General features: G+C 41.9%; 2 protein-coding genes across 2 annotated transcripts in view; both read right to left on the minus strand.

Annotated features, from left to right (window-relative positions):
* The window catches only part of CUNH10orf67 (chromosome unknown C10orf67 homolog), a 118,947-nt gene extending 118,746 nt beyond the window's left edge, over positions 1 to 201 (minus strand). The window contains exon 1 of the mRNA XM_027121492.1: positions 38 to 201. Coding sequence (XP_026977293.1) covers positions 38 to 201 — 164 coding nt within the window. The remainder of the gene's footprint in view (positions 1 to 37) is intronic.
* Positions 202 to 9,501: 9,300 nt separating this feature from the next.
* Positions 9,502 to 26,255, minus strand: part of LOC113628209 (60S ribosomal protein L30-like) — a 44,866-nt gene continuing 28,112 nt past the window's right edge. The window contains exon 2 of the mRNA XM_027121493.1: positions 9,502 to 9,892. Within this exon, the coding sequence (XP_026977294.1) occupies positions 9,547 to 9,892 (346 nt within the window). The 3' untranslated portion in view covers positions 9,502 to 9,546. The remainder of the gene's footprint in view (positions 9,893 to 26,255) is intronic.

Genomic DNA, 26,255 nt, shown 5'->3' on the forward strand with positions numbered 1-26,255 from the left:
CAGCGCGGGCCGGGGCGCCGCAGCTCGCGCCGGTCACCTGGGGCTGAACTGGAATTGTTCAATAGTGGACTCGAGGTTCTCGATGATCCTCCAGCACTCCTCGGTCTCAGGCGCGTCGGCACAGCTCTCCATCGAAGCCGCGGTGGTGGCAGCTGGGCCAGGCGCCTCCCGCCTAGTCCAGGACCCGGCGTCCGTTGCCATGGCGACTCCCGGAGAACCGGCAGAGCGCCGGAATCGTGGGGGCGCGGGCGCGACGGGCGGCCTGGAGACTGCCCGGGAGTCGACCCGCTGCCGCTTCCACTGCCCGCCTGGCTCACGGCTTCCTGTTCTCGGTGCGCACGGGCCAGGCCGCCGCTGACATGTCCCCAGGGGAGCTGGACTCCTGTAGATAACCCTGCGGCAGCCAACCACGCCCCGAACTCTTCCGCGCCTTCTCCTGTGCTAAAGCTCTGAGCTCAGCCTCCTGCGAGGCCCGCGCACTTGGGGGGAGTGGATGCCTGAACTCCTTTCCTACGTCAGCACCCCTCTCCTCGCGACATTAGATGGAAGCTCGACGGCCCTCGCTTTCCTGACCTTCCTCCCTATGCTAAAGGTCATCTTCCGGGAGGATGAAAAATAGTGCACCCATCTAATAACGATGCCCTTTGCATAATGAGCCTTGGGCTCTCAGAGCAATCCCATAATAAGAGGGAAGCAGGCAGCCTGATGAATTGCCTATACCTGCCAGTTGGCCACAAACGTAGGTGTTCGTGGACAAAAAATTTTTTTGCAGAGATTAATCAGGTTTACATTCCTATTTAATATAAAAGGTCAGAACTAACGCATCGTTTTAAGCTATACCGTGTTGTGTGGAATTCATTTTTACTGCTTCTACAATAATAAGTTCCTTATAGTGAAACTGTTGCTAATCCTTTATTTTAAATTAGGTACCACTCATTGACAATGATAGCAAACATCTATTCTGATATCATCAATATGTCATTGCCTGGTTTTTGAAGTAAGTAATTTCAGTTTAGAACTAAGCATTTCAATCTGTTGTCTACAGGAAAAGAAAATATTTTCTTCTCTCTCATAATAATTATGTAAAAAGAAGTTAGTTTGGTATTGGATGCTCAAAATACAAAGAATAAATCACTGTAAATCACTGTAGCACTATCACTACTCTAATATTTAAAGACAAAGATGAAAAGTCCCAAATGCCAAACAAAATTCATAACCAGTGTCAACACAGTCTTCCATGACTGTGTACATGTACAATAGTACATTTTAGAAATCAAAACAGTAGTACATTTTTCCTTCGGGAAGTTGAAGAAAGGAGAAAAAGAGCTATTTTTACTCTACGGTGGTGGTTATTTTCAAAATCTAACTTCTAAGTCTACATAGGAAAATTTTACTATATAATGAAAAGAGTATTTAAAAAATATATGTATATGTAAGTGTAATATATGTATAAATTAAATTGTCTTAAGTGAATTATTTTACCACAATGCATATGAAATTTTTTAAATGAGTAAAATTCCAAGTTAAAAAGCCTGATCCAGGGCTTCCCTTGTGGCGCAGTGGTTGAGAGTCCGCCTGCCGATGCAGGGCACGCGGGTTCGTGCCCCGGTCTGGAGGATCCCACATGCCGCGGAGCGGCTGGGCCCGTGAGCCATGGCCGCTGAGCCTGCGCGTCCGGAGCCTGTGCTCCGCAACGGGAGAGGCCACGACAGTGAGAGGCCTGCGTGCCGCAAAAAAAAAAAAAAAAAAAAAAAGCCTGATCCATTTTGAACCAGGCCAAGATAGTGAAAAGACTGACAAGCTGTTGGCTGTTTCACTAATGCAATGCTAAATGAATATTTTGAAACTGAGGAGGGAGATCTCACAATAGATTTCATGAGTCATTGGTCGGCTCTGTGCAGTGTTTGTTGACCTATAGGGATTGCGTAGTTACACCATCCCACAAAAACATGTACTGAACAAAACCTCTTTGTTTGCCCATGCTATATAGCATATCAAGGAGCTTCAGATTTCAGTGTCTAGGAGACCAAGTTATGATGATGATTGTTTTTTGAAACTATGAACTACATAACACTTCTTATCAGTTACCTACATTTATCTCTCAGGTGTTCTGCCTTATAAAATTGTTCATTTCACATCATATTCCCGCCTCCAATACTGTCACTGTCAGATAATTTATTATACTAAATGCAGGCCTTTTGTATCACATGTTGAGTTCATTGATGGTTGTTAATGGAAAGCTTGTGAGCTCTGGATTAAACATTAAAAAAAAATAGTAGCTCTGAAACTTGTTTTAGTACATGGGCAAGGTTTTTGTTTTTGTTTTAACATCTCTGAGCCTCTCTTTTCTCACCAGTATAAACTAGATAATCAACCTGTCTCGGGGTGGTTGGAGATAATCCATAAAGGAAGAAAAGCAGGCAACACATAAAGCGCACTGCAAGTCGAATGCTAACCAGGCCTTCAAAGAGTGTGTTCCTTCCTTCTAAACCACAGCCGAGGAAGGTACTATTTTAAGTTTTCCATTTTAAAAATGTTGGATATTTCATAAGCGAAAATAATTTTTACTTGCTAAATTAATAGGACTAAGGCCCCAATTTTAAATTTTCAAGTGCTTCTCTGAAACATGTATAAATATAATGTGTCCTTATATGAAAATATCACCTACCAATTATTAAAAGTGTGAACATCTCAGATGAAATAGCATGAGGATTTCATTGAGTCAAGTGCTGGCTCTAAACATAGAAATTTATATATTGCAATTGGATATTATCTGTTCTAGAGTCTAGCAAAAGTAAAAGCCAGAGAGTTTCAGTGTAGGTTTGTAATTTAAATTCTTTCTAGAGCATCATCCTGCATGAAGTGCTTATTTTTCTCTTATTATCAGCTGTAATCTAAGATTATGTGGTACAGGCTCTGTTATGTAAACTTGTTTTATGTCGTGCTTCATCCAGAACCAAAGTTCTTTTTTTGTTTGTTTGTTTGTTTGTTTTTTGCCATACGTGGGCCTCTCACTGTTGTGGCCTCTCCCGTTGCAGAGCACAGGCTCCGGACGCAAGGCTCAGCAGCCATGGCTCATGGGCCCAGCTTCTCCGCGGCATGTGGGATCTTCCCGGACCGGGGCACAAACCCGTGTCCCCTGCATCAGCAGACGGACTCTCAACCACTGTGCCACCAGGGAAGCCCAGAACCAAAGTTCTTAAATAAAGAGTTGTAACAAGAAATAGCAAGGCTCTTAGCCAGAACAATATTATGCTACTAAATCCTTCATGGAAAAACTCCTGAGACTAGAACTTTTTTTTTTTTTTTTGGTGGTACGCAGGCCTCTCACTGCTGTGGCCTCTCCCCTTGCGGAGCACAGGCTCCGGACGCACAGGCTCAGCAGCCATGGCTCGCGGGCCCAGCTGCTCCGCGGCATGTGGGATCTTCCCGGACCGGGGCACAAACCCGTGTCCCCTGCATCAGCAGGCAGACTCTCAACCACTGCGCCACCAGGGAAGCCCGAGACTAGATCATTTTAATGTCTTAAATTTTGCTGCCATGAGGTAACATGTCCACTTTTATAAAAATCCATCAGTAAGTGTTTGTTGTCTGGCTAAAGCTGAAAACCAAGATGAGAAGCTTGATCGAGAGTTTGGACAGGAGTCATTTTGATATGGAACTTAGATCTTACTGCCAAATGCCCTTGACTGCTGTAGTAAAGGGTATCCTCTATTTAAATCTAAGTTTACAAGGGAAATCAATAAAAATGTGAAAAAAATGTTAGAGGTTAGCTATCTGCAGAAGTCAGTCTATCTGAGATGGGGATTCCCTGGCGGTCCAGTGGTTAGGACTCCCCACTTCCACTGCAGAGGGTACGGGTTCCATCCCTGGTCAGGGAACTAAGATTCCCCCAAGCCAGATGGCACGGGCAAAAAAAAAAAAGTGAGTCCAGGGGCTTCCCTGGTGGCTCAGTGGTTAAGAATCCACCTGCCAGTGCAGGGGACACGGGTTCGATCCCTGGTCCGGGAAGATCCCACATGCCACGGAGCAGCTAAGCCCGTGCACCACAACTACTGAGCCTGCGCTCTAGAGCCCGCAAGCCACAACTACTGAGCCCGCATGCCACAACTACTGAAGCCCGGGCGCCTAGAGCCCGTGCTCTGCAGCAAGAGAAGTCACCGCAATGAGAAGCCCGGCACCGCAACGAAACCAAATGCAGTCAAAAATAAATTAAAAAAAAAAAAAAAAGAAGTGAGTTCATTTGAGAGAAGATTTATGAACCTGGGGCTGAAGGGAATTTGGGAAATCTCCAAGTCTGGTCATGTGACCAGAGTGGATCTTCATGCCTGGGACATAGGGCATCTGTAACACGTCCACTGTAATATATGATGAGGTCGTTCAGGAAAGGTAGAAGTCTGAATGGAGAGCAATAAAAAGGCAGTTACCATATTTCATGCAATCTATCCAAAGGTGTTAAAAATGTGAATCTTAGAATCAGTGAAAGAAGGTATAGTAAGAATTTATCAGACAGAGATCTGTTCAGGGTGCTCCATTTCATCACATCATAGAGGGATCTAGTCTCATGAGATGTGGAACACTCATCAGGCTTTTCCATAACTTGGATAAAGTACCCGCATAGTACCATCTAGTTCTCTGTTCTTTCTCCAGTGTCACAAGGCAGCTTGCCAATAACTAATCCAGACTCACAGGTACATAGATTTCCAAGAAAGACTTGGTGTAAACAGCAAACATGTGATTTTGGTTAGTGTGAGTATTCCTCTGTAGCCTGACCTAACGAACTGATAAAATACAGGATTTAGACCCGCCTTCACGAGGGCTAGACTCAGAGACAACAAACCTGCAAGTCAGCCTTTGCCTGGGCAGTCAGCCCAACTCATTAACATCCTGTAACTGCAATTTTAGGCATCCATCATTGTCCTTCAGCTTCAAACCCTATCTTGGAAAAGTGGTAGAAAAAAAATACAAATTTAGCAATTTCGAGAACTAGCAAAGAACAGGGACATAGGAGAATACAGTAGCATGAAACCCAGGTTGTTATTGTTATAATATATGTTTATTTACCTGGAAACACTCTAGGGTACACTGAGAGGTATTATGTACATGTGACATGTGTTATGCTATAACCAAGCATGTAACCAAGGTGCTGATCAGGGGCACACAGTCCAGGGATGGCCCACCCACCGTGGCTTATCAGGACGCCCACACGACAGAAGGGACTACTTCAAGCTCTGCTGTAAACTGTTCTAAAGCAACAAGCCACACTGTGCCAGTTAATACATGGCATGTCAGCAGTGGGTTTTTATTGAACGTACTGGTCTATTGACTATCATGGTAGATGTTAGAAGCAGGCTTGAACTGGTGAATTTTAAGATCTTCAGGCTATGTAAATCAGCTAACGTAGTTCGTAAATCCTCCCACCCTTGCAGGAACCGTATGCAAGAACCTCAGGAAGGCTGTAACTTAAACCCTGAGGGATGGGGCTTGACCCCTTGCCTTCTGTCCAGCCTTTGCTGTATAGTTGCCTGACGCCCACTGAAAGGGCCTAGGAGCTTGCTTCTGGAAAGTTATCACATCTGCTTCAAGGGAACCATCCGCACCTGGCAGTAGTCAGAACACCTGAAAGAACAAACTTTGTGGACCTCTCTGAACAGGCTGCATAAACTGTTTGGGCCCTGCTTGCTAATGAGTGTTTTTTAATTTCTCTTTTGTTTGTTTGTTTTTGTTTTTGATTTTGAATGTTTTTTTAAATAAATGTCTGAGACTTGCTTTCATTATAAGCTGAGAGCAAGGGGAAATAGCTAACCTTGACCTTCATCAAACTCCTTTAAAGGATACAGCATTTATCTAAAGAAACCTAAGAATTGCATGTGACCAAATTAGGTCAGTTTTTTGGGAAGCCAGAGAAATCATAAAAACTTCCTTAATATGACTGATTTTGATGTATAAAATCTGTTTCTTATTCATCCTTGTATCCCCAGGACAACCCATGCCATCCACATAGTAGGTGCTCATTAAGTATTTATCAAGTGAATCAATGACTAACTCCGAATAAGTTCTTTAAAAAGGCCATTCCTAAAGAGTTGTGTACCTAGTAGTTGACACCAAGAGAACTAGGCAGGCAAATCCTGTTGGCTGCTTTCTAAAGGGTAGGCTGAGAGATTAATCCAAGATGCCAGTGCCTGATGGTTTCAGGAATTCATGTGCAACCAAGGGAGAAACAAGATGTTTCAGGCTAGAGAGATCTTCATGTTTGCTGCCTCCTTCATGAAAAAGGAAACCCCTTCTTTCTTCAATGTATAAGTGAGGAGAGGGAGAAGGTTGCAAATGAGAACTTCCCATCGGGAAATTCTAGGGCTAGATTCAAGCCACCAGTTGAAGAGACTGGCCCAGTAAGGAGACATGATATGTGTCTCTGATTGTTAGTTGTTGGTTTTTTTTTTTTTTTCTTTTGCGGTACGCAGGCCTCTCACTGTTGTGGCCTCTCCCGTTGTGGAGCACAGGCTCCAGACGCGCAGGCTCAGGGGCCATGGCTCACGGGCCCAGCTGCTCCGCGGCATGTGGGATCTTCCCGGACCGGGGCACGAACCTGTGTCCCCTGCATCGGCAGGTGGACTCTCAACCACTGCGCCACCAGGGAAGCCCTGTGATTGTTAGTTTTATGTGTCAGTTTGGCTGGGCCATGGTGCCCAGATCTGTGGTCAGACATTATTCCAGATATTTCTGTTGGGGGGGGGTGGTTTGGATGAGATTAACATTTAAATCGGTGGATTCTGAATAAAGCCTATTATCCTCTGTAATGTGGGTGGGCCTCACCCAATCAGTCGAAGGCCCAGCTAGAACAAAAGACTGTCCTCTACCTGAACAAGAGGGAATTCTGCAGCAGATGATCTTTGGACTTGAACTCGGACATTGGCTCTTTCTTGAGTCTTCAGCCTGATGATCTTCAAATCAGAACAGTAGCATCAGCTCTCCTCTGGGTCGATAGCCTGCTTGTCCACATTGCAGATTTTGGATTTGCCAGTCTCCATAATCACATGAGTCAATTTCCTAAAATAAATCTATCTATATACTATATTATATACAATCATCCTGTTGGTTCTATTTCTCTGGAGAACCCTAACAGAGTGACCAATGAAAAATTAACAGATTAATCAGAGGATACCATTATACTCTTTGTAGCACTTAATGTTGATAATTGTAAATATGATGGTTAATTTAATATCAACTTGACTGGGCTAAGGGATGCCCAGAGAGCTGGTAAAGCATTGTTTCTGGGTGTGTCTGTGAGGGTGCCTCCAGAAGAGATTAGCACTTGAATGGGTAGACTGAGTAAAGATTCCCCTCGCCAAGGTGGGCAGGCCTTATCCAAACAGTTGAGGAACTGTCTAGAACAAGCAGGTGGAGGAAGGGCGAATTTGCTCTCTGCTTGAGCTTGGACATCTATCTTCTCTTGTCCTCAGACATGGATGCTCTTGGCTCTTAGGCCCCCGGACTTAGGCTGGCACTTAACTCCATCGGCTTGCAGTTCTCGGGCCTCCAGGTTTGGTACAGAACTATATCACCAGCCTTCTTGGTCCTCCAGTTTGATCCTCCTCAATCTACAGTGGATTGTGGGACTTCTCAGCTTCCATAGTCATATGAGCCAATCCTTCATAATAAATCTTTCTCTATATCACTTATATCCCATTGTTTCTGTTTCTCTGGAGAACCCTGACCAATACAGTAAGTATACTAAAAGGACCGAGAAAAATAATTATTACAAGTCTAACATTTATTGAGTGCTGACAATGCCAGGAACTTTTCTAAGCACTCAACACACTACTCATTTAGCTGATTACTCACAATTTAAAAAGGAGAAATGGAGACACCAAGAGGTGGATTTACTTGCCCAAGTTCACAGAGCTTGCAAGGGTAAGCTCTGTGCACTTGGGCTCTGAGCACTGACAGTCTCACTCCAGAGCCTACACACTTAATTGTTATGCTATATTGCTTCACCAAATTGTCATGAGAAACAAATTATTTAGTTCTTCCCATGTTGTGAGTTTTGGCAAATGGCCTGAGAATTCTCTCTAAAGCTGTCAGGCCCATATCAGCAACTTAATTATGAATCTATGTTGCTAGGGCTGCTGTAGAGAATCAAACACATTAGCACACCGTCTACCAGACCCCAGTTACTGGGAAAATTCACCTTTGTGCAATATTAGTGAGAATAAGAAATGAAGCAAAAAGATGTGTATCGTTAGAAGCTACAAAGTTCATGTTGAGGACCTATTTGCTTTACTCCTAGGAAAGCTTCTTAACCTCTTACTCAGACCCTATATATCCTAACCATCATGTACAATTCTTACAGTCTGATATCTGCTTTCTACCTCTACAGCCAATAAAAGTTGGGGGACGAGCTGCTGCAAATGATCAGGACATTGACAGCAATGAAAGGTAACGGCTGGCACAAAAGAGACTGTAAAAAATTCATAACAAAAATTCAGATCACATGGGAGTCTTAGGCCACTGTGAGTAACAAGGAGACTTATACTCGTCACTGGCCCTGAGGCCATCACTGTAAAATAACTAAGGTTCATAATAATGACCACGAGTCACTGATTCTCCTTAATGCAACTATTTTAACACACTCTCTTTAAAAGGCTGGTGTGTGTATAAAACAGTTAAAAAAAATATTGTCTCAATTCTACAAGTTATTCTAGCTTGATTCATTCTCTGAGATGATTTTCTATAAGCTGAAATTTCATTTTATTCCTTAAATGATAGGTAACATTTCTCTGTCACTGGCATGGGATTGCTTTGCCGTGTTGAAATGTCAGAGATTTCAGAGCTGAAGGGACCTTAGAGCTGGTATACGTTAGTCCACTCAGTCAAGGACATACAGGTAGTTAGGCCACAGCTACATCCAGGATTTCTTTATCCGTTGGTCTGTCACAGTGTATTAGACTGTTGTATGCTACAGCAACAACCAATCCTAAATCTCAGTGACTCAATACAACAAAAGTTAATTCCTTATTCACACTACAAGTCCCACAGGGTTGGCAGGAAGTTCTGCTGCACACAGCCACTTAGGGATCCAGCTGATAGAAGCTCTGTCTACCTGGAACACAAGGCCTCTTGAGTCACTTTACCAAGAAAAGGAAGGAGAAAGTGTCAGGCACCAGTTATTAAATACTTTGGCCCCTTCCACCCACTCCATTGATCAGAGAGAGTCACGGGGCTCCACCAATTGCAAAGGCAACTGAAAAGTCTTTTCTTCCAAGTGCTCAGGAGGTAGAGGGGAGCTGATGCTGGGGAGCAGTAGTAATATCTACCAGGATTCCTTCCATCCCATCACCCTTCTTAAGTAACTTTGCAAACAAGGTAGTGATGGAGATAATAACAATGATGAAGATGATGATGGTGATGATGGTAACATCTGATGTTTGCACAGGTCCTGAAGGTCCAGAAAATGCTTCTCTCATTTACCTTATTATTATTATTCTTTTTTTTTTAAAAAAAGCAAGCTTTGGCCAGTTTTATTAAAGAAAAATTATGCATGATTTACTTTTCACCAGTCTGTTCTGGCATGCTTCTAATGATAACAGCATCACCTGGATCAATGATAGCCAGTGTGCGTACTCTGTGGTATTTTCTACATGCTGTGCCCAATTCAATATTATTGCTAGTGTGGTGATGGACACCAGTGTTGGCCAACATGGCATAATACTCTATTTCAGATTTCCTCAAGGCTGGGCAGTCGCTGGCAAGGCTGACCAGTTTCACTTTGCCTTGTCTGATCATTTTCAGAGTCTGCTTGTACCCCAGTGCATACTTTCCACTTTTCATAACGAGTTGGAACCTAGAGTTGAGCAACTCCAGTGACTTTTTCGAGGAGCTGCCAAGATGGCTGCGGAGCAAGAAAGCTCTCATTTACATTACTTTTTTTTTTTGGAAGATTTATTATTTACTTATTTATTTATTTAATTTATTTTTGGCTGCGTTGGTTCTTAGCTGCGGCTTGCCAGATCTTCGTTGAGGCACGCAGGATCTTTCGCTGCAGCGCACCAGCTTCTCTCTAGTTGTGGCGCGTGTGTTCCAGAGTGCGTGGGTTCTGTAGTTTGTGGCACCGTGGGCTCTCTAAGTTGAGGTGCCCAAGCTCAGTGGTTGTGTCACCCGGGCTTAGTTGCCCTGCAGCCTCTGGGACCTTAGTTCCCCAACCAGGGATCAAACCTGCGTCTCCTGCCTTGGAAGGCAGATTCTTTACCACTGGACCACCAGGGAAGTCCCTCATTTACATTATTAATTCAACGGTGTGCAATAACATTCCTTTTTCATATGAGAGAATTGAGCTCAGAGAATGTTCAACTGAATGGAGTGATTGGCTTAGGATCACATCAATGAGTATCTAGGAGATGAAATACTGAACGTTTAGTCACAGCTGAAGAGGAGGCCCTGAGGGGAAAGTGGGATAGGAGTTTAACCCAGGAAACGGCCCGACGTGAGAAACCCAGTCCCAGAATTCACTGCAAAGGAGCTTTGAAGCATAAGGGCTGAAAGAAATAAAGACAATAGTGGAGCTCGTTTCTAGTTGTGACTCCTTTAGTTCTGACCACATACACCTTTTCTTTCACAACAAAACATGCCTGGCCTATAAGCAGAGACACTTAATATTTATCACACTAATAAGAAAGAAAGTAAAAAACTGCACGTCCCGAATAGCATGTATTAGGTGTTACGTAAGAACACTATTAGATTTGAAATATCACATCTGGCCTGGAAATTTAAGGCAACTCATTGCCTTCAGCTCATTGAATCTAGATGTGACAAAACAAATTACAGTTGTGAAATAAATTGATCCCGCTTGAACTATGGGAGAATTTAACAATCAGGATTTTAGAAGCAAAGGTAGCCAAATGAGAACAGCAGACCCAACCCCACAATAAATATTTAGCTGTACTTTTAGCATTAAGTTTGGCACAGAATACAGAGGAGACGTCTGGTCTTCTGGAAACTTACACATTGATGAAGAAGACAGAACTAATGCATGTAAAATGATACACATTTCTGTAAAACAGTCTACAACAAACTGCTGTTTTGTACAGTGAAAACTCCAAATGATGTAGGAAATGTGAAGAAGACAAAATGCTAAGAAAGAAAGGGAAAAAATGGAAGGAGGAAGACTCAGTGAACTTTTCATAGAAAAGCTTGATGTGGACCCAGGAATGGAAGCTGAATACAGCCTGGATAGGTGGAGAGGAAAAGAGAATCAGTTCTGGAAACAGCATGAACAAAGGCTCCAGATACACGGTGTTCCTGAGAAAGTGCCTGGCCCTGGCTATGGCACACCGACTTGCGTTGTTCTTAGTTGTGTTTGTGTATCTCTGTCTCATAGTTTACGATCATCTCCAGGAATAGGGCCTTATTTATCTTTGTGTAAGTGGCGTAGACATTGCATGTGGCACATAGAAGGTGCTCAAAACTCTTTCACTGGGGGGCTTCCCTGGTGGCACAGTGGCTGGGAGTCCACCTGACAGGGAAGGGGACATGGGTTCGAGCGCTGGTCCGGGAGGATCCCACATGCTGTGGAGCAACTGGGCCTGTGCACCACAACTGCTGAGCCCTCATGCCACAACTACTGAAGCCTGCACGCCTGGACCCGTGCTCCACAACAAGAGAGACCACCGAGGTGAGAGGCCCATGCACAGCAATGAAGACCCAATGCAACCAAAAATAAATAAATAAAAATTTATTAAAAATAAAAAGAAACCGCATGGTAATGTATGGAAACTAAATTTAAAAACAAAAACAAAACTCTTTCATTGGGGATTCCCTTGTGGTCTAGTGGTTAGGATTCCAGGCTTTCACTGCCGGGGCCCCAGGTTCTATCCCTGGTCAGGAAACTAAGATCCCGCAAACTGCAGGGCCAAAACAATAAAAAATAAAAAAAATAAAAAGAACCTGGAAGAATGGGTAGGATTTTAAAAGAAAGAAGAAGAACTAACCTTCAATAATACCAACAGCAACATCTGGGAGTTTATCTAAACTTCACAAGAGTTGTGAGGAGTATCACCTCAAAGACAGGGAAACAGATGATGATGCCTTCTCAGATGTAGTGGTTATGGACATTTCTGCTGCATTGCTAATGAAATGTTAGTTTAACAAACTTTTATTTACGTCTCAGTTTTCTGAGACAGAATCTATATTTTATTGGCCTTTGGGCAGATCAGTAGAGGAAGGACTGAACGGGTAATTTACCTCCTCAGTCAGGAAATCATTCTGACTAAATGGGCTTCTTAATAAAGTGCAGCATCTTAGCCAACCTCTACTTCCTCTCCTTTGGCACAAAGGAAATGTTCAGCTCTTTTGTTTTCAAAAACCTCAAGGTGTATCAGTTAACCAGCTGTCCTGGATGTGGCTTTGCTGGTTTGTGTACCTCTACTGAATGAATTAGAAAAGAAAAGAAAAGAAAGAGAGAGAGAGAGAGAGAGGAAGGAAAGGAAGGAAGGAAGGAAAAGAAAGAGAGAAAGAAAGAAGGAAGGAAGGAAAGAAAGAAGGAAAGAAAGAAAGAAAGGAAAGAAAGAAAGAAAGAAAGGAAGGAAGAAGGAAGGAAGGAAGGAAGGAAGAAAGAAAGAAAGAAAGAGGGAGAGAGGGAGGGAGGAAGGAAGGAAGGAAGGAAGGGAGGAAGGGAAAGCAAAAAAAGGCCAGGCATGGAGAGAAGTGATTATAGTAAAAAGATCCAAAGCACCAGTGGGTGAATTTCAGCCTTGTTTAGAAACTCTAGTGATAGTAGAGGCCACTCAACACCTACTTGATTTTTTTTTTTCTTAAAAAAGAACTCCTTTGCTTTAGGAATCAAAACATCTAATCATTTTCACCAACACTGTGCTCTGTGGATGTCTCTCAATGCATTTTCTCACAAAGATTTAGTAACAAAAGTTCCAGTTAGGTGTCATGTTCTCAAGACTTTCCTCTTAGACAACATTGAGTCAGGTGGTCTAAGTGCTCAACCTACCACCTGGGCATCAACAAAACATCTGAGCGACATGCATGGATCCTTCAGTCGACCTCAGCCCCAGACGTTTAAAAAAACACATTTCCCTTGCAAAGTCCCAGGAAAGCAAGTACATGGGCTGATCTGTGGATGCATAGAAGATTATATTCAATTTTTATTTGGTTCAATGAATCAGAGGTGCATTTAGATGGTGATGTTGTATATTTTGGGTGGTGCTGCCTCTCCCCTGGAGCCTGCCAGGACCATGCAGCAGGCGGCACCCCAGCAAACCAGCCAAAGACAGAGCAGGGAAACTTCAGGGCTGACTTATCTCCATTACCCTGGAATTTAAAACCACCACCACTATGCTGTGTAAAATGACCTCCCAGGATATTTTGCTGCTTTCTCCAGCCCTGGGCTTGTACGAAGCTTTAATAAATACCTGCTTTGAATTTTATCTGCTCAGGTCTTTTTAATGGAATTATTTATTTCTCAATCATCTCTATAACTTCTCTTTGACTTCAATCCTCAGCTGTTGGAAATAGCACTTCTAAAAAAGCCTTCCCTGACCGCGCTGGCAGAAACTTGTCTCTATCCTCCATTTCCCTCTTCTGCTTTATTTTTTGTCATAGCACTTATCACCACCTGACATAATATATATTCATTTGTTGATTATTTATCTCATGTGCAAGCACACACATGTGCACACACACACTAATATAAGCTACATGAGAGAAGTGAATTGTTTCATCTGTACCTTATTCCAAATGCCTAGAAAAATAGATGGACAATAAATTTTTTACAGGATAAAAAGTTCATTGAATCTGCCTCTCTATTCACTGATTCATCCATTTAAATACATAGCTTGTATACAGGTTAGGATCATGGGCTCAGGACACAGACTGCTTGAATCCCAATTCCTCCACTTAAAAGCTGTGTGGCCTTTGGGCAATCACATAACCTCTCTGTGCCTCAGTTTTTTTGCTCATTAGTGTAACAGATATAATAACAATATATATATCACAAGTTTTTATGAGTATTAAATGAGACATTAGACAGAAAGCACTAAGAGCAATGTCTGACCCATAAATAGCACATAAGCACAATGCCTATAAAATCTCATGTGCTCAATAAATGTTAACAATCATTACTCATTTACTCAGCAAATATTTTTTTTTAGTTTTTAAAAATTTATTTATTTATTTATTTATTTATTTATGGCTGTGTTGGGTCTCCGTTGCCGCAAGCGGGCTTTCTCTAGTTGTGGCGAGCAGGGGCTACTCTTCGTTGTGGTGTGCGGGCTTCTCATTGCGGTGGCTTCTCTTGTTGCCGAGCATGGGCTCTAGGCACACGGGCTTCAGTAGTTGTGGCATGCGGGCTCGGTAGTTGTGGCTCATGGGCTTAGTTGCTCCGCGGTACGTGGGATCTTCCCAGACCAGGGCTCGAACCCGTGTTCCTGCATGGGCAGGCGGGTTCTTAACCACTGCGCCACCAGGGAAGTCCCAGCAAATATTTACTGAATGTTTACCACAGGCCAGGTGCTATACTAGGTGCTGGGAATACAATGGTGAACAAAACCAAAAATGGACCCCGCCCTTATAGAGCTTATAATACAGTGGGAGAGACAGTTATTAATCCAAGTAACCACACACATGAATGCAGAATTAAAACTGCCTTAAATGTTAAGAAGAGCTTGGGTGAGAGTATATTAATAGGGTCATTTGATCTGGTCAGAGACGGAAGAGAAAAATTTCTGGGGAAGTTATGTATGGTGGGGTGAAAATGGATGTAACATCCAGTTTCAAGCTGTTTTGTGTTCTGTGCTATTCTGTCACCCGCTCTTTTTCTTCAAAGAGTCAGCAAGGTAAGAATGAGTGAATAGCCTTTAGTTAATAGTGATTGTGCCTTGAAGGAGAAGAGGCTGGTCTCTGCTTAGGGAGCTGTGCTGAGAATGGACTTCAGCCCCAGGCACGTGGGCAAGTGGAAACAGACAGGAGACTGAAGTCTCCTCCCCCTGCATCTATGCTGGGGGTTTAAAAAAAATCCTAGGAAAATATGGGGATGTATAATTAAGCCATTTTATTTGGACATAAAGGGAAACTGGGAGTGAAGTCTAGAGGGGTTTTGAACATCTGTTCATTTAAATAAACATTTGTTCGTAAATAAAATAATTGTTTTATTTATAAATAAAATTTTGTAAAATTTTTACCTCTGTAAAAAATAATTGTTTTTCCTTTTTGGTTTTCCCTTTCATTCTTGGGCTATTTAAACTGCAGGCATTCTTAAATGGTTGTACTCATAAGGCACAAATAATTTCATGGCTTTTGCTTTTATGTGGTGGTGCACAGTCTTCATAATTATTCATATTAATCATCATATTTTTATAAGGAGAGAAACTGAGCCTTAGAACATTACTGATTGCCATCCTCAGCCAATTAAAGGCTAATGGCCCTTTGTCTGAAGGGCAAGTGTTTGGACTGGAGAATTCAGTTAGTTGCACTTCATCCCCTCAGCTAACCCAGCACTTCAGCCGGATGACTACACAGGTGCATTTTAGAGATGGGGGTTAAGGAGTCTAAAGGAAAAAACCCACTCCTGTGTGTCTTCTCTATCCTCAGTACTCCACTACAACACTACTTCACTTCTGACCCCAGATGTGTGGGTTTTCTACACATCAAGCCATTCTGCAACACCAGCTGGGCGTCCTACAAGTTAACTCAATTCTGACACTATTTACCTGGAGACAGCATCAGATCCCACAGGCTAAAGGCTCAGTACCGCAAGAATGCCCCTGTCCTCCCCCTTCCGGGGCCAATTGAAAGTGCAGGTTGTCACTTGTGCTTCTGACTGACCAGCTAATTAAATTAGCTATCAATTCATTTCCTAGAGTGGCTCACAGAACTCAGGAATACAGTGTACTTAGTCGATTACTGGTTTATTCTAGATGGAAGAGATGCATAAGGCAAGGTCTGAGGAAGACAGCAAGGACACCTTCTCCGGTGCACCAGCTTCCCAGTACTTCCATGTGTCCCCAGCCTGGAAGCTCTCCAAACCTTTCTTATTGGGTATTTATGGAGGCTTCATTATATAGCCATGCTGGACTAGAACTCTGGTCACTTGTGACTGATTTAACCTCCAGCCCCTCTCCCCTCCCTGGAAGTTGGTGGGTGGGATTGAAAGTTCCAATCCACTAATTTGATTTAATCCTGATTGGTTCCCCTGGCAACCAGCCCCCATCCTTAGGGCTTTCCAAAAATCATCTTTTTTTTTTTTTTTGGTCATGCCGTGTGGCATGCGGGGATCTTAGTTCCCCGACCAGGGATGGAACCAGTGCCCCCTGCAGTGGAAGCAGGGAGTTTTAACCACTGGACTGCCAGGGAAGTCCCCCAAAAGTCACTTATTAACATAAACTCAGGTGTGTCGGAAAGGGGCTTGTTATGAATAACAAAAGACATCTTTATCACTCTATCCTTTAGGAAATTCCAAGGGCTTTGGGAACTCCATGTCAGAAATGAGGTGAAGACCAACATATATATTTCTTATTACAAATCACAATATGGGTGGGGGGGAGGGTCAGAGGGACAGTCTGTGGCCAGAGGGAAGGCATCACAAGCCAAGCCCATGATCTTGGACACATTGGTCTCATCAGCTTATTCACTGAGCTGGCCATCCGAGAAGACAATGAGAATAAAAAACAAAACTACAAATTGTTTCAAGCTTTGGAGTCCGAAGAATTATTAAAAGTGATCAAAATATAGTAATAAATAAGATACTGTTGACATCAAGATAGGGAGAGATACAATTAAAATTCATTAAGACACAATAAGACACTCATCTAGGCTTGCAGTAAAAGGAACTTTGCCAAATGAATTATTCAAGGAGAAATGAGCTGAATGAGGGAATCCTCTCTTGGCTTGCAATAGTTTAGACTTAGTGCAAACTTTCTCCCCAGGTAATAGTATAGCAGAAAGTTACAAAGAAGCATGTTCATTTGTTACTTGAGTACTTTACAACAGTGCAAAGCTTGGCATTAGTCCTCCGATTATAGTCTGAACCTTTCATAGTAACTGAGGAAAATGAACATCTGGAATGTAATCTTCCATTTTAAAATGAATTAATAACAGATTCAAGACAAGTTTGTGGAGTCCATGTGAATCCTTTTCCTACTATTCTAAGGGAAAATTTTAAGCAATATCAATGAAAGAGTGTTTTCGGGGTGTTTGTTTGTTTGTTTTTGTCGGTCTTGAACATGTGCCCAAGGAAAGAAGCCAGATACAGAAAGCCATGTGCTGGATGATTCCATTTACATGAAGTATCCAGAACAGGCAAAAGAGACAAAGTGGATTCATGGTTGTCAGAGGCTTCAGGGAAAAGAGAAGAGGTACAAGGTTTCTTTGGGGGTGATGAAAATGTTCTGGAATTAGATAGAAGTGATGGTTGCACAACTCTGTGAGTATGCTGAAACCACTGAATTGTACACTTTGAAACGGTGGGGAAATTCCCTGGCAGGTGGTTAAGACTCCACGCTTCCAATGCAGGGGGCGCGGGTTCGATCCTTGGTCGGGGAACTGAGATCCCACATGTTGCACGGTGCAGCCAAAAAAAGAAAAAAGTAAAAGGGTGGATATTACGGTGTGTGAATTATATCTCAATTAACAGAAGAAGAAGCGTGAACACGTCTTTACCAGAAGTTCTCAGAAAACCTCTCCTTACCTATCAATGATCTGAACTACAGTACGTGAGTGAACCAGTGTCCTGGGGGAAGCCCTGTGTCCACTGAGAAGCACGTGGGGGCTGAGTGGCTTAGACTCCTCAGGGCCCATCCCCTAGAGCTAGGATCAACCCTCTTCACCCTATGACTGCTACAAAAAAGAAAGAGGTGCCAAGGATGTGGGGTAAACACAATTTCTATTCTTGTACTTCTTTTCTCCTGGCATCCCACATCTTGGGCGTGTCTTTATACCTGCTTATATTCTAGTATAATGTATTATAATTGTCTCTTTGCTGTCTCCCATACTATATCACAAGCTCCTTGAATGCCAGCGCCTCTGAGTATCCCCAATGGCTAGTACAGTGTCTAGTCATGGAAGGTAATCAGTAAATGCTTATTCAATAAATGATTGATTTGAAACTTGGAAATATCTGCTATTCTGGCTGATGGTCAAAATCCCCAGAATCAGCAGTTCCTTATTTGTATGAAGCCATGCCTTCTGATACATCCTTAATGCATTACCCGCAAAAAGTTAAGTATTGTTATTCTTCAAATCTGATCCATCTATGCCATATTACATAACAAATAACTGGCTACAAATGTAGCCAGTTTGTACGAAATCATCGTACAAACCTTGATTTCACCAAGAAAGAAAGTACATCATAATTACTAGGTTTCTCTTTGGTGATTAATCAGAGAACTTTGAACTTGCCTTCCACAAAACACAGAGGAATATTCCCATGCCATTGCAGAACGTTTGGTATCTCACTGAAAGAATGGGTTGCATGCTCCCTGAAATATTTTAGCAACCTCTGACTCTGCCAAATTGTTTAATACCTACAGGATAACACAAAAGAATTTGAATGGTGTTTCAATTATAAATGCTTCAGAAGAAATCTAGTGATGTGAATATTACAAGGGAAAAAAATCCACGGTCCATTTATTGAACTCGATGTGAAATAAGCACACTGCCAACAGTTGCTCTGATTCATGCCTCAAGGCTGTTCTACTTAAGCAGGCTCTCAAGATCCAACAAGTCATCTGGTGACTCAGGCAACTGCTGAGCAGAAAACAAAATTGCTCCGTCCGGCATGTGTTTCTGAAGCATTTACTGGGTGTAGCTTTTATGATCCAGCTGAATCCTTTTTTTGCAAGACTTGCAACAAATTATTGAATCAACAAAGCGAAACAAGTCTGTAGCATTCCAGAAGGATCCCCTAATCTAGATATAAAATACGCAAGTTACAACTAATCTCCACAAACGCACATAGGGAGGACTGTGCGAGACCAATTTAATAAAAAGGCTAATGCTGGCAAAGTGCATTTAATTTGGTACAGTTTCATCAATTAGTTATACTTGACAAAATCAGAACATAAAAATATTTTAAAATTTGACAGTTTGGATTAATGAGATCAACTCAATGGACAATCTGCTTAAACAAATCTTATGCGCTATTAAGGTTATTAAGAAAATTACAAGCTATGGTCTATAGTCTGACATCTTAAAGAATAGGAACTCAAAGCATTTTTATAATTACACCCTGAAACTTTATTCACCTTTTCACTGTTGGATATGATCACACGGGCAAACACAGATGGGATTTCTGAAAACTCAGGAATAAAAAGAATTGTGAATCATGAGAAAATGGCTCTACATTTTAACTTTTGTAGTACTTATTTTCCCCCAGTTTTATTGAGATATAATTGACACAGAGCTCTGTATAAATTTAAGGTATCCCACATAATGACTTGACATATCTATCTATATATATTGCAAAATGATTTAGTACTTTTTTTGCATTTAATTTCTGTAGCACTTAATTTCTTAGCTTTGGAAAATTTTGTACTTAAAGCAAATACTTCTTGAAAGGCAATTATTAAATTGAGAATAAGAGAGTCTACAAGAAAATAATGACACAAAAAGTTCACTTCCGTTTTTATGTCAAATATTGAAACTATATTGGTGCTTAACTATATATTGGGGTTTGTTAACTGCTATTTTGAAACACTTCCATGCCTCCCCCGCAATTTTTATTTTGAAAACAAATAAACCAACAGCAACAACAAAAAAACTATAGAAAAGTTGAAAGGATAGTACAATGAAGACATATATTCTTTACCTAAATTCACCACTTTTTAATATTTTATCACATTTGTCTCACCTACTTATCTATCTATACACATATTCATACAAATATATATCTGAAATATTTTGACTTGATTAAATTCTTTGCTATTCATATATATACACACATACACACATGTGGAAGGAAAGAGAGAAAGGGAGAATTGTTTAAGAATAAGGATATCTTTTCTAATTTTACTCTTTTTGCCTTTTTTTTTTTTTTTTGGCCGAGTCGAGCAGCATGTGGGATCTTAGTTCCCCAACCAGGGGTCAAACCTGCTCCCCCTGCACTGGAAGCGCTGAGAAGGATATCTTTCTATAATCTATCCCAGTATAATGATCATACTTAAGAAAATTAACATTAGTTATATAATACCATTTAACATACAGTCCATATTTGAATTTCCTCTGCTGTTCCAAAAAACGTCTCATAGCTGGGTTTTTTGTTTTCCTAATCTGGGTTCCAACCAAGATTGCACTTGGTTATTCTTCTTTAGTTCTAAATTTAGAGCAATTTCCCTGCCTTGAAAAACAAAATTCTACGTCAGTGACTTTTCTTCCCCAAGAATCTTGAACAATGTCCCACATTTTGGATTCCTCTAAACATGTTTCGTCATTATTATATTTAGATTAATCAAATTTGGTGGATATACGTATGTTGCTGGAAAGCAGTATTTAAAAACAAATCTTGAAATTTCTTTTCTTGATATTGTTGCTCCCCTAAATTTCTGGTGTATCAATAAACAAGTTTTGTTTTTAAAAATTATTCTAGATAATAAACAGCACAGTCCTACTAGCAAATGGAACATGTGTTTCTTTAGTATATGTAGCTTTTGTGAGGCCAGAAGATGTGTCTCACAGACTTTCATTTTAAACCTTCCTGGGACTGCCCTGGTGGTCCAGGCGTTAAGACTCCGCCCTTCCAGTGTAAGGGCTGTGGGTTCAATCCCTGGTCGGGGAGCTAAGATCCCATATGTGGGCGGCACAGCTGAAAAAAAATTAAAAAAAAAGAAAGAAAATAAACCTTCCTAATACCAAACAAATGCCCGGTATACATAGTTCTTTACTCTCACTCATGCAGTGAGCACTCTTGGGCACGTATGCACAGCTCATCATCTGAACCTTAATGAGTCTACACAGTTGTTGAGAACACACACCATGAGAATAAACATCAAGTAAACAACACTACAGATAAAGGTACATGTTGGCTTATGACATTCTGATCTTTAACAATTGTTCTTGTTATTAAAATTGCCATGTGCCTTTGAGTTACTGGCCGTCACAATTAAACCTATACAATAAGCACGATTCCCTATGACTTCCCCCAAATTTACTAGAGTTTTTAATGAAGCAAGGTTGCAATAGGGGAGATTAAATCTTCTAATAATTAATGAATTGGTCTAAACATCAACAGAAGTGGATTCTCGTCTCCATCAGTATTGTCAAGATCATTATTGAATCCCATTTCCTGGGTTACCACAAGGTTTATTGCTCATCCAGATTATTAGGATCTGATGGAGATCTTTGACTTAACTTTGAGGTTGGGATTTCACCAGCTAATTTAACATTAGCTGTTCACTTACAGAAAGAAATAATCCTAGAATTGTGAAACTGATAGAAATTTCAAAAGGACATTGTATACATTTCTTATCATTAGGTCAAAACTCTCCCATCTGGCAGCTGAATATCTACCCTATTTGGAACAATCCTTTGCATAGCGGTTTTCTATGGCTTTTTGGGTAAAGTACTCCATTGTGAGGATATTTTATATTTACCTTAAATTCTTTCTATATGTAACCGAGCAGTACCCCATGGGAGCCTTCCTGGGACAGGCTTTCCCCCATATCTTCTGCTTTAGATCCTCTCTGAAATACCTAGATAATAGTATTTGATGCACATTACCTGAGTTGTTTTGCAGATGTAAAAAAAAACCCTCTCCAACAAATGGTAGATGTTAACTTCTTGATGACCACGAGCACACAACCCCCAGGCCTCCTGGAGCCTAAGGACTGATGATGTTAACCCCTGTGACACCCCCCCCCCACCTCACCATCAGCCAGAGAATGGTGCACAAGCTGACCACACCCCCTGTGACCCGCCCCACCCCCATTCCCCTGGCCCCCACTTACCTGGCTTTTTTTTTTTTTTAATTGTTAATGATTTATTCATATATTGCTCACAAGGGTTCTCTTTTGGTCAGTTTAATGATAAACTGTCTCCAATATTTATGAAAATCTTATGCTCAATCTTTGGGGTTTTTTTCTTATATTATCTACAGAGATAGAAATCTTATATGGGCAATAAGAGTTATAAAGAATTTCCTTGCCATGGAGTGAGTTGTATATAACAAATTGAGTTCGAAATGTACCAAAGTGAAATAAATTGGATTAGAATGAATCTATTTAGAAACTTTATTTCATTTGAATTCAGATTCACTATGAAGTCAGAACAGTGCTGGCTTGATCTATTATGGCTTCTAAGACCACAGCACCCTGTGGCCCCCCATGAGCTCAATGCCATGGCTCGGGGCTCAGTAGGGGCTGTCTCCCCTACACCCACCCCCACTGTCCCCTGCAGTCTGTGGCAAAAGACATCCACAGTTCTTTCAATTCAGTTCAACCAACCTTTATGGAGCGTCAGGCTCTATGCTTGGTGGGTTTGGGGATTTTTGTTTGTTTGTTTTGTTTTGTTTTGAACATCTTTATTGGAGTATAATTGCTTTACAATTGTGTGTTAGCTTCTGCTGTATATCAAAGTGAATCAGCTCTACATATACATATATCCCCATATCTCTTCCCTCTTGCGTCTCCCTCCCTCCCACCCCTCTAGGTGGTCACAAAGCACCGAGCTGATCTCCCTGTGCTATGTTACCTGGCTTTTAAAAGTGCTTTGCCAAAACCCTTCAGGGAGTTAGGGGCTTTTAGGCCATGAGCCACCTGTCTACTTGTATGACCTTGTACTAATCCTTTCTCTGCTCCAAACTCTGACCTTTCAGTTTGTTTGGCCTCACTGTGTGTCGAGCACACGAACTTGCGTTAACATATATGGTAGCTTAGAGACAATAGCTATCCTTAAGTTGAAAGTTTTTTCTCAAGTTTGGACTCACTTTTGTGGCTGCAGACAGAATAAATAACGTCTCATTAGCCTTTCCTCATGGGTCTTGTTTCCCAAACCTTTAATCATTTTTATGGTTTTCCTTTAAACTCTCTCCAAGTTTTCCATCCCCTTTTAGATACAAAGCCGAGAATTAAATATAGTATTTGCAAGGATATGATTAGTACCAAATTTAGAGGACAATTACTGCACAGTTCTTACATTCTGTGCTCTAAGATTTGTTACTTGTTTTCAAAAATTATCAGACTTTCCATAAAAAACAACCAAGATCCCGAGGAGTAGTCTTGAATACTATATGGTCATGTTTTAAAACTCATTTGACCTTGGTCCACTTTAGTGGAACAAAAGCCATCAAAGCCCACCTAAGGGACTTCCCTGATGCTGCAGTGGTTAAGAATCTGCCTGCCCACGCAAGTTCGAGCCCTGGTCGGGGAAGATCCCACATGCCACGGAGCAACTAAGCCCGTGTGCCACAACTACTGAGCCTGCGCTCTAGAGCCTTCGAGCCACAACTACTGAGCCTGCGTGCCTAGAGCCCGTGCTCTGCAACAAGAGAAGCCACCGCAATGAGAAACCTACACACTGCAATGAAGAGTAGCCCCTGCTCGCCACAACTAGAGAAAGCCCGTGCGTAGCAACAAAGACCCACGACGGCCAAAAATAAAAATAAATAAACAAACAAATATATTTATTAAAAAAAAAAGCCCACCTAAGTCTCACTTTCAGTGAAAATGTTACTCAAAACTGCAGAAACATCTCAGAAAGAATTATAAGGATAATTCCTTTGAGCCACAATGCATTCATGTCTTAAGGTCTAGTTACTGCAAAATTACAGGCCCAGAAGAGCTGATGCAGATTTACATTACTGCTTACTCTGGAGTTAACCAAACAATGCACAACTGCTACACGCGTTCTGAGGAAGCTACACCGAAGTATTTTATATTTAAAAGGCAGATGACCCAACATTAAAAATCACAATGAACTCAGAACTCTGTTGATCATGACCTGATAACATGGTAACCTTCTGGAAAATTGTGGAAATTTTAATCATGTGCGAGTATGGGTTTGCAGTGAGAGCCTCTGCATCATGGCCATGCATTTCGTAGCAGGGAAAGCTCCTGGTGGATAACTGAGGCCTGTCTCTGGGAAACCCTAGCAATATGTTAATTTTCCTTGCTGGTAATATTAGCCAAGCTATCATTTACTCAGTGCTTACTATGTGTCGGACAGTTTATTACACCCTCTGTGCACATTTTCTCCTTTGAATCACATCAGCTTTGTGAGGGACATGTTATGAGTATAGCCTATTTATAGATGAGCCAATTGAGGCCCAAATATACACGGTTGTGAATGTCAGAAAGAGGATTCAGACCCAAGTATTTCCAACCCAGTATAAGTATTGCTATACTGCCTACGCATAGTAAATTTCAGTAATTTAATCGTTTACTAAAAGCAGAACTCATTCTTATTTTAAAATGAAGTTCTCTGAAGATGTACAGCATTCATGTGTAAAGTCAGAAGAAGGGACCAGCGTTTTTAGATGGGTTCCTGGTCCCAGGAGCATGTTTTAAAACCACTGCTCTCCAGCACTTACACATAAAATAGATAAACAAGGATTTACTGTAGAGCACTGGAAACGATATTCAGCATCTGGTAATAACCTGTAATGGAAAAGAATTTGAAAAAAAATGTGTATCACTGAATCACTTTGCTGTATACCTGAAACAAATACAATATTGTAAACCAACTATACTTCTACATAAATAGATAAACAAATAAATAAGAACTACTGCTGGGATTTCTGTACTGGATGACCTTTATTTTTTTTTTAATTTAAAAAAATTTTGGCCATGCCGTGTGGCTTCAGGACCCAGACCAGGGATTGAACCCAGCCCCCCTGCAGTGGAAGGGTGGAGTCCTAACTACTAGACCACCAGGGAATTCCCTGGATGACTTTTAATGTTTTAGAACCTAGGCAAGGTTAAAAGACTGGAATTCATTTTAAAAGGCAGTGTCGGCTGTTGCTTCTCTGAAAGTGGCTCTGAGGACCACAGGCAAAACCTCCTGCCCATAAGCCCCAGAAGGAGGGGCCCTATGCATGGGGGACCTTGCTCTGCTCTTCTCTAGCTGTAACCTCTAGGTGAGGAGATGGGGCCAAAGAGATGCGTCTGCCCAACACCCATGCCTTCTCCTTCTAGATTATGCGCCAAAGTGCTCGGGACCCCAGCTTTTCCTACCCAAATGGCCTCAGGTTGATTTACAGGGTCTGTCCTGACTTCATTTGGGGTCTCTTTCCCCAGCAGCAGATTGTGCAGCCAGGACCCTGGTGGGCGATGCTTAGTGCAGAGCCCTGATCCTCTAGAAGCACAAGAGCCCTCACTGTGTGGGAAGAGGAGGGCCAGCGAGGTCCCTGTGCAGCCACCCTTGGCCTCTAATGCCAAGGAGTCAGAGACACCTCTGAGATGGAAGTCTCGCCTTCCAGGTCATCACAAAGGTCTGTTCATCAAAGCATACAGATTGAATGCAATCTGTTTAACAATGTGCTAGCTTGGTGTATAGTCAAATATTTAGTCGTATGGCATGTGGGCTACCATTTTACTCACGCCCTGGCCCGCAAATAACAGGGGCAGCCATGCCCCTAACTGCATAAAACAGTGCCTCTCCCAGAATCATTATGACTGTCGTCAAACCCAAGTTCCTGTGCCCACAGTGAGGCCAAACAAAGTGAAATGTCAGATCTGGAGCAGAGAAAGGTTACTATAGCAAGGGTCAAGTAAGGAGGACAGGAAGCTCAGGCCCCCAAAATCCAGAGTCCCCAGTGGTTTTCGGGGAAGAGTTTTTATAGCCAAACTTTGGGTGGAGGGCTACAGGGTGACTTTCTTCTGATTGGTTGGCGGTGAGGTTTGTGCTCCAAGAATCTTGTGCTCAGCTTGAAGTTACCATCCTCCAGCTTGGCGGCGGGGGTGGGGTGGGGGGGGCTTAGTTCCTGTAGAAGAACCCAAAGGTATATTGTTATGTATATTCCTTGAGGAGGAACTAGGACTCTGTTTTCTCACTGCACTATTGTTTCTTCACTGCTTTTCCTTTGTTTGTGCATTCTCTCCCTTCTCTGATTAGAAACTGTTTGATCCACATCTGCCCTTTGGAACTCAGGGAAGGTCTAGGAGCCTGAAGCCTTTTCCTACAAACTAGAAACGGGGGACGAGGTAAGGCTTTTGTATCAGGGAGGACCCCTCAGGGTGCTGCTTGATTTCAATTACACTTATAACAAAGGCACACATGTTAGAGTGCTAATTTTCTGATGCACTTCATCAGCATAAAAATCCATT

The sequence above is a fragment of the Aethalodelphis obliquidens genome, unplaced genomic scaffold (assembly GCF_003676395.1).
Source record: "Aethalodelphis obliquidens isolate GAN/ISIS:26980383/991018 unplaced genomic scaffold, ASM367639v1 scaffold23, whole genome shotgun sequence".
In the NCBI taxonomy this organism is placed as follows: domain Eukaryota; kingdom Metazoa; phylum Chordata; class Mammalia; order Artiodactyla; family Delphinidae; genus Aethalodelphis; species Aethalodelphis obliquidens.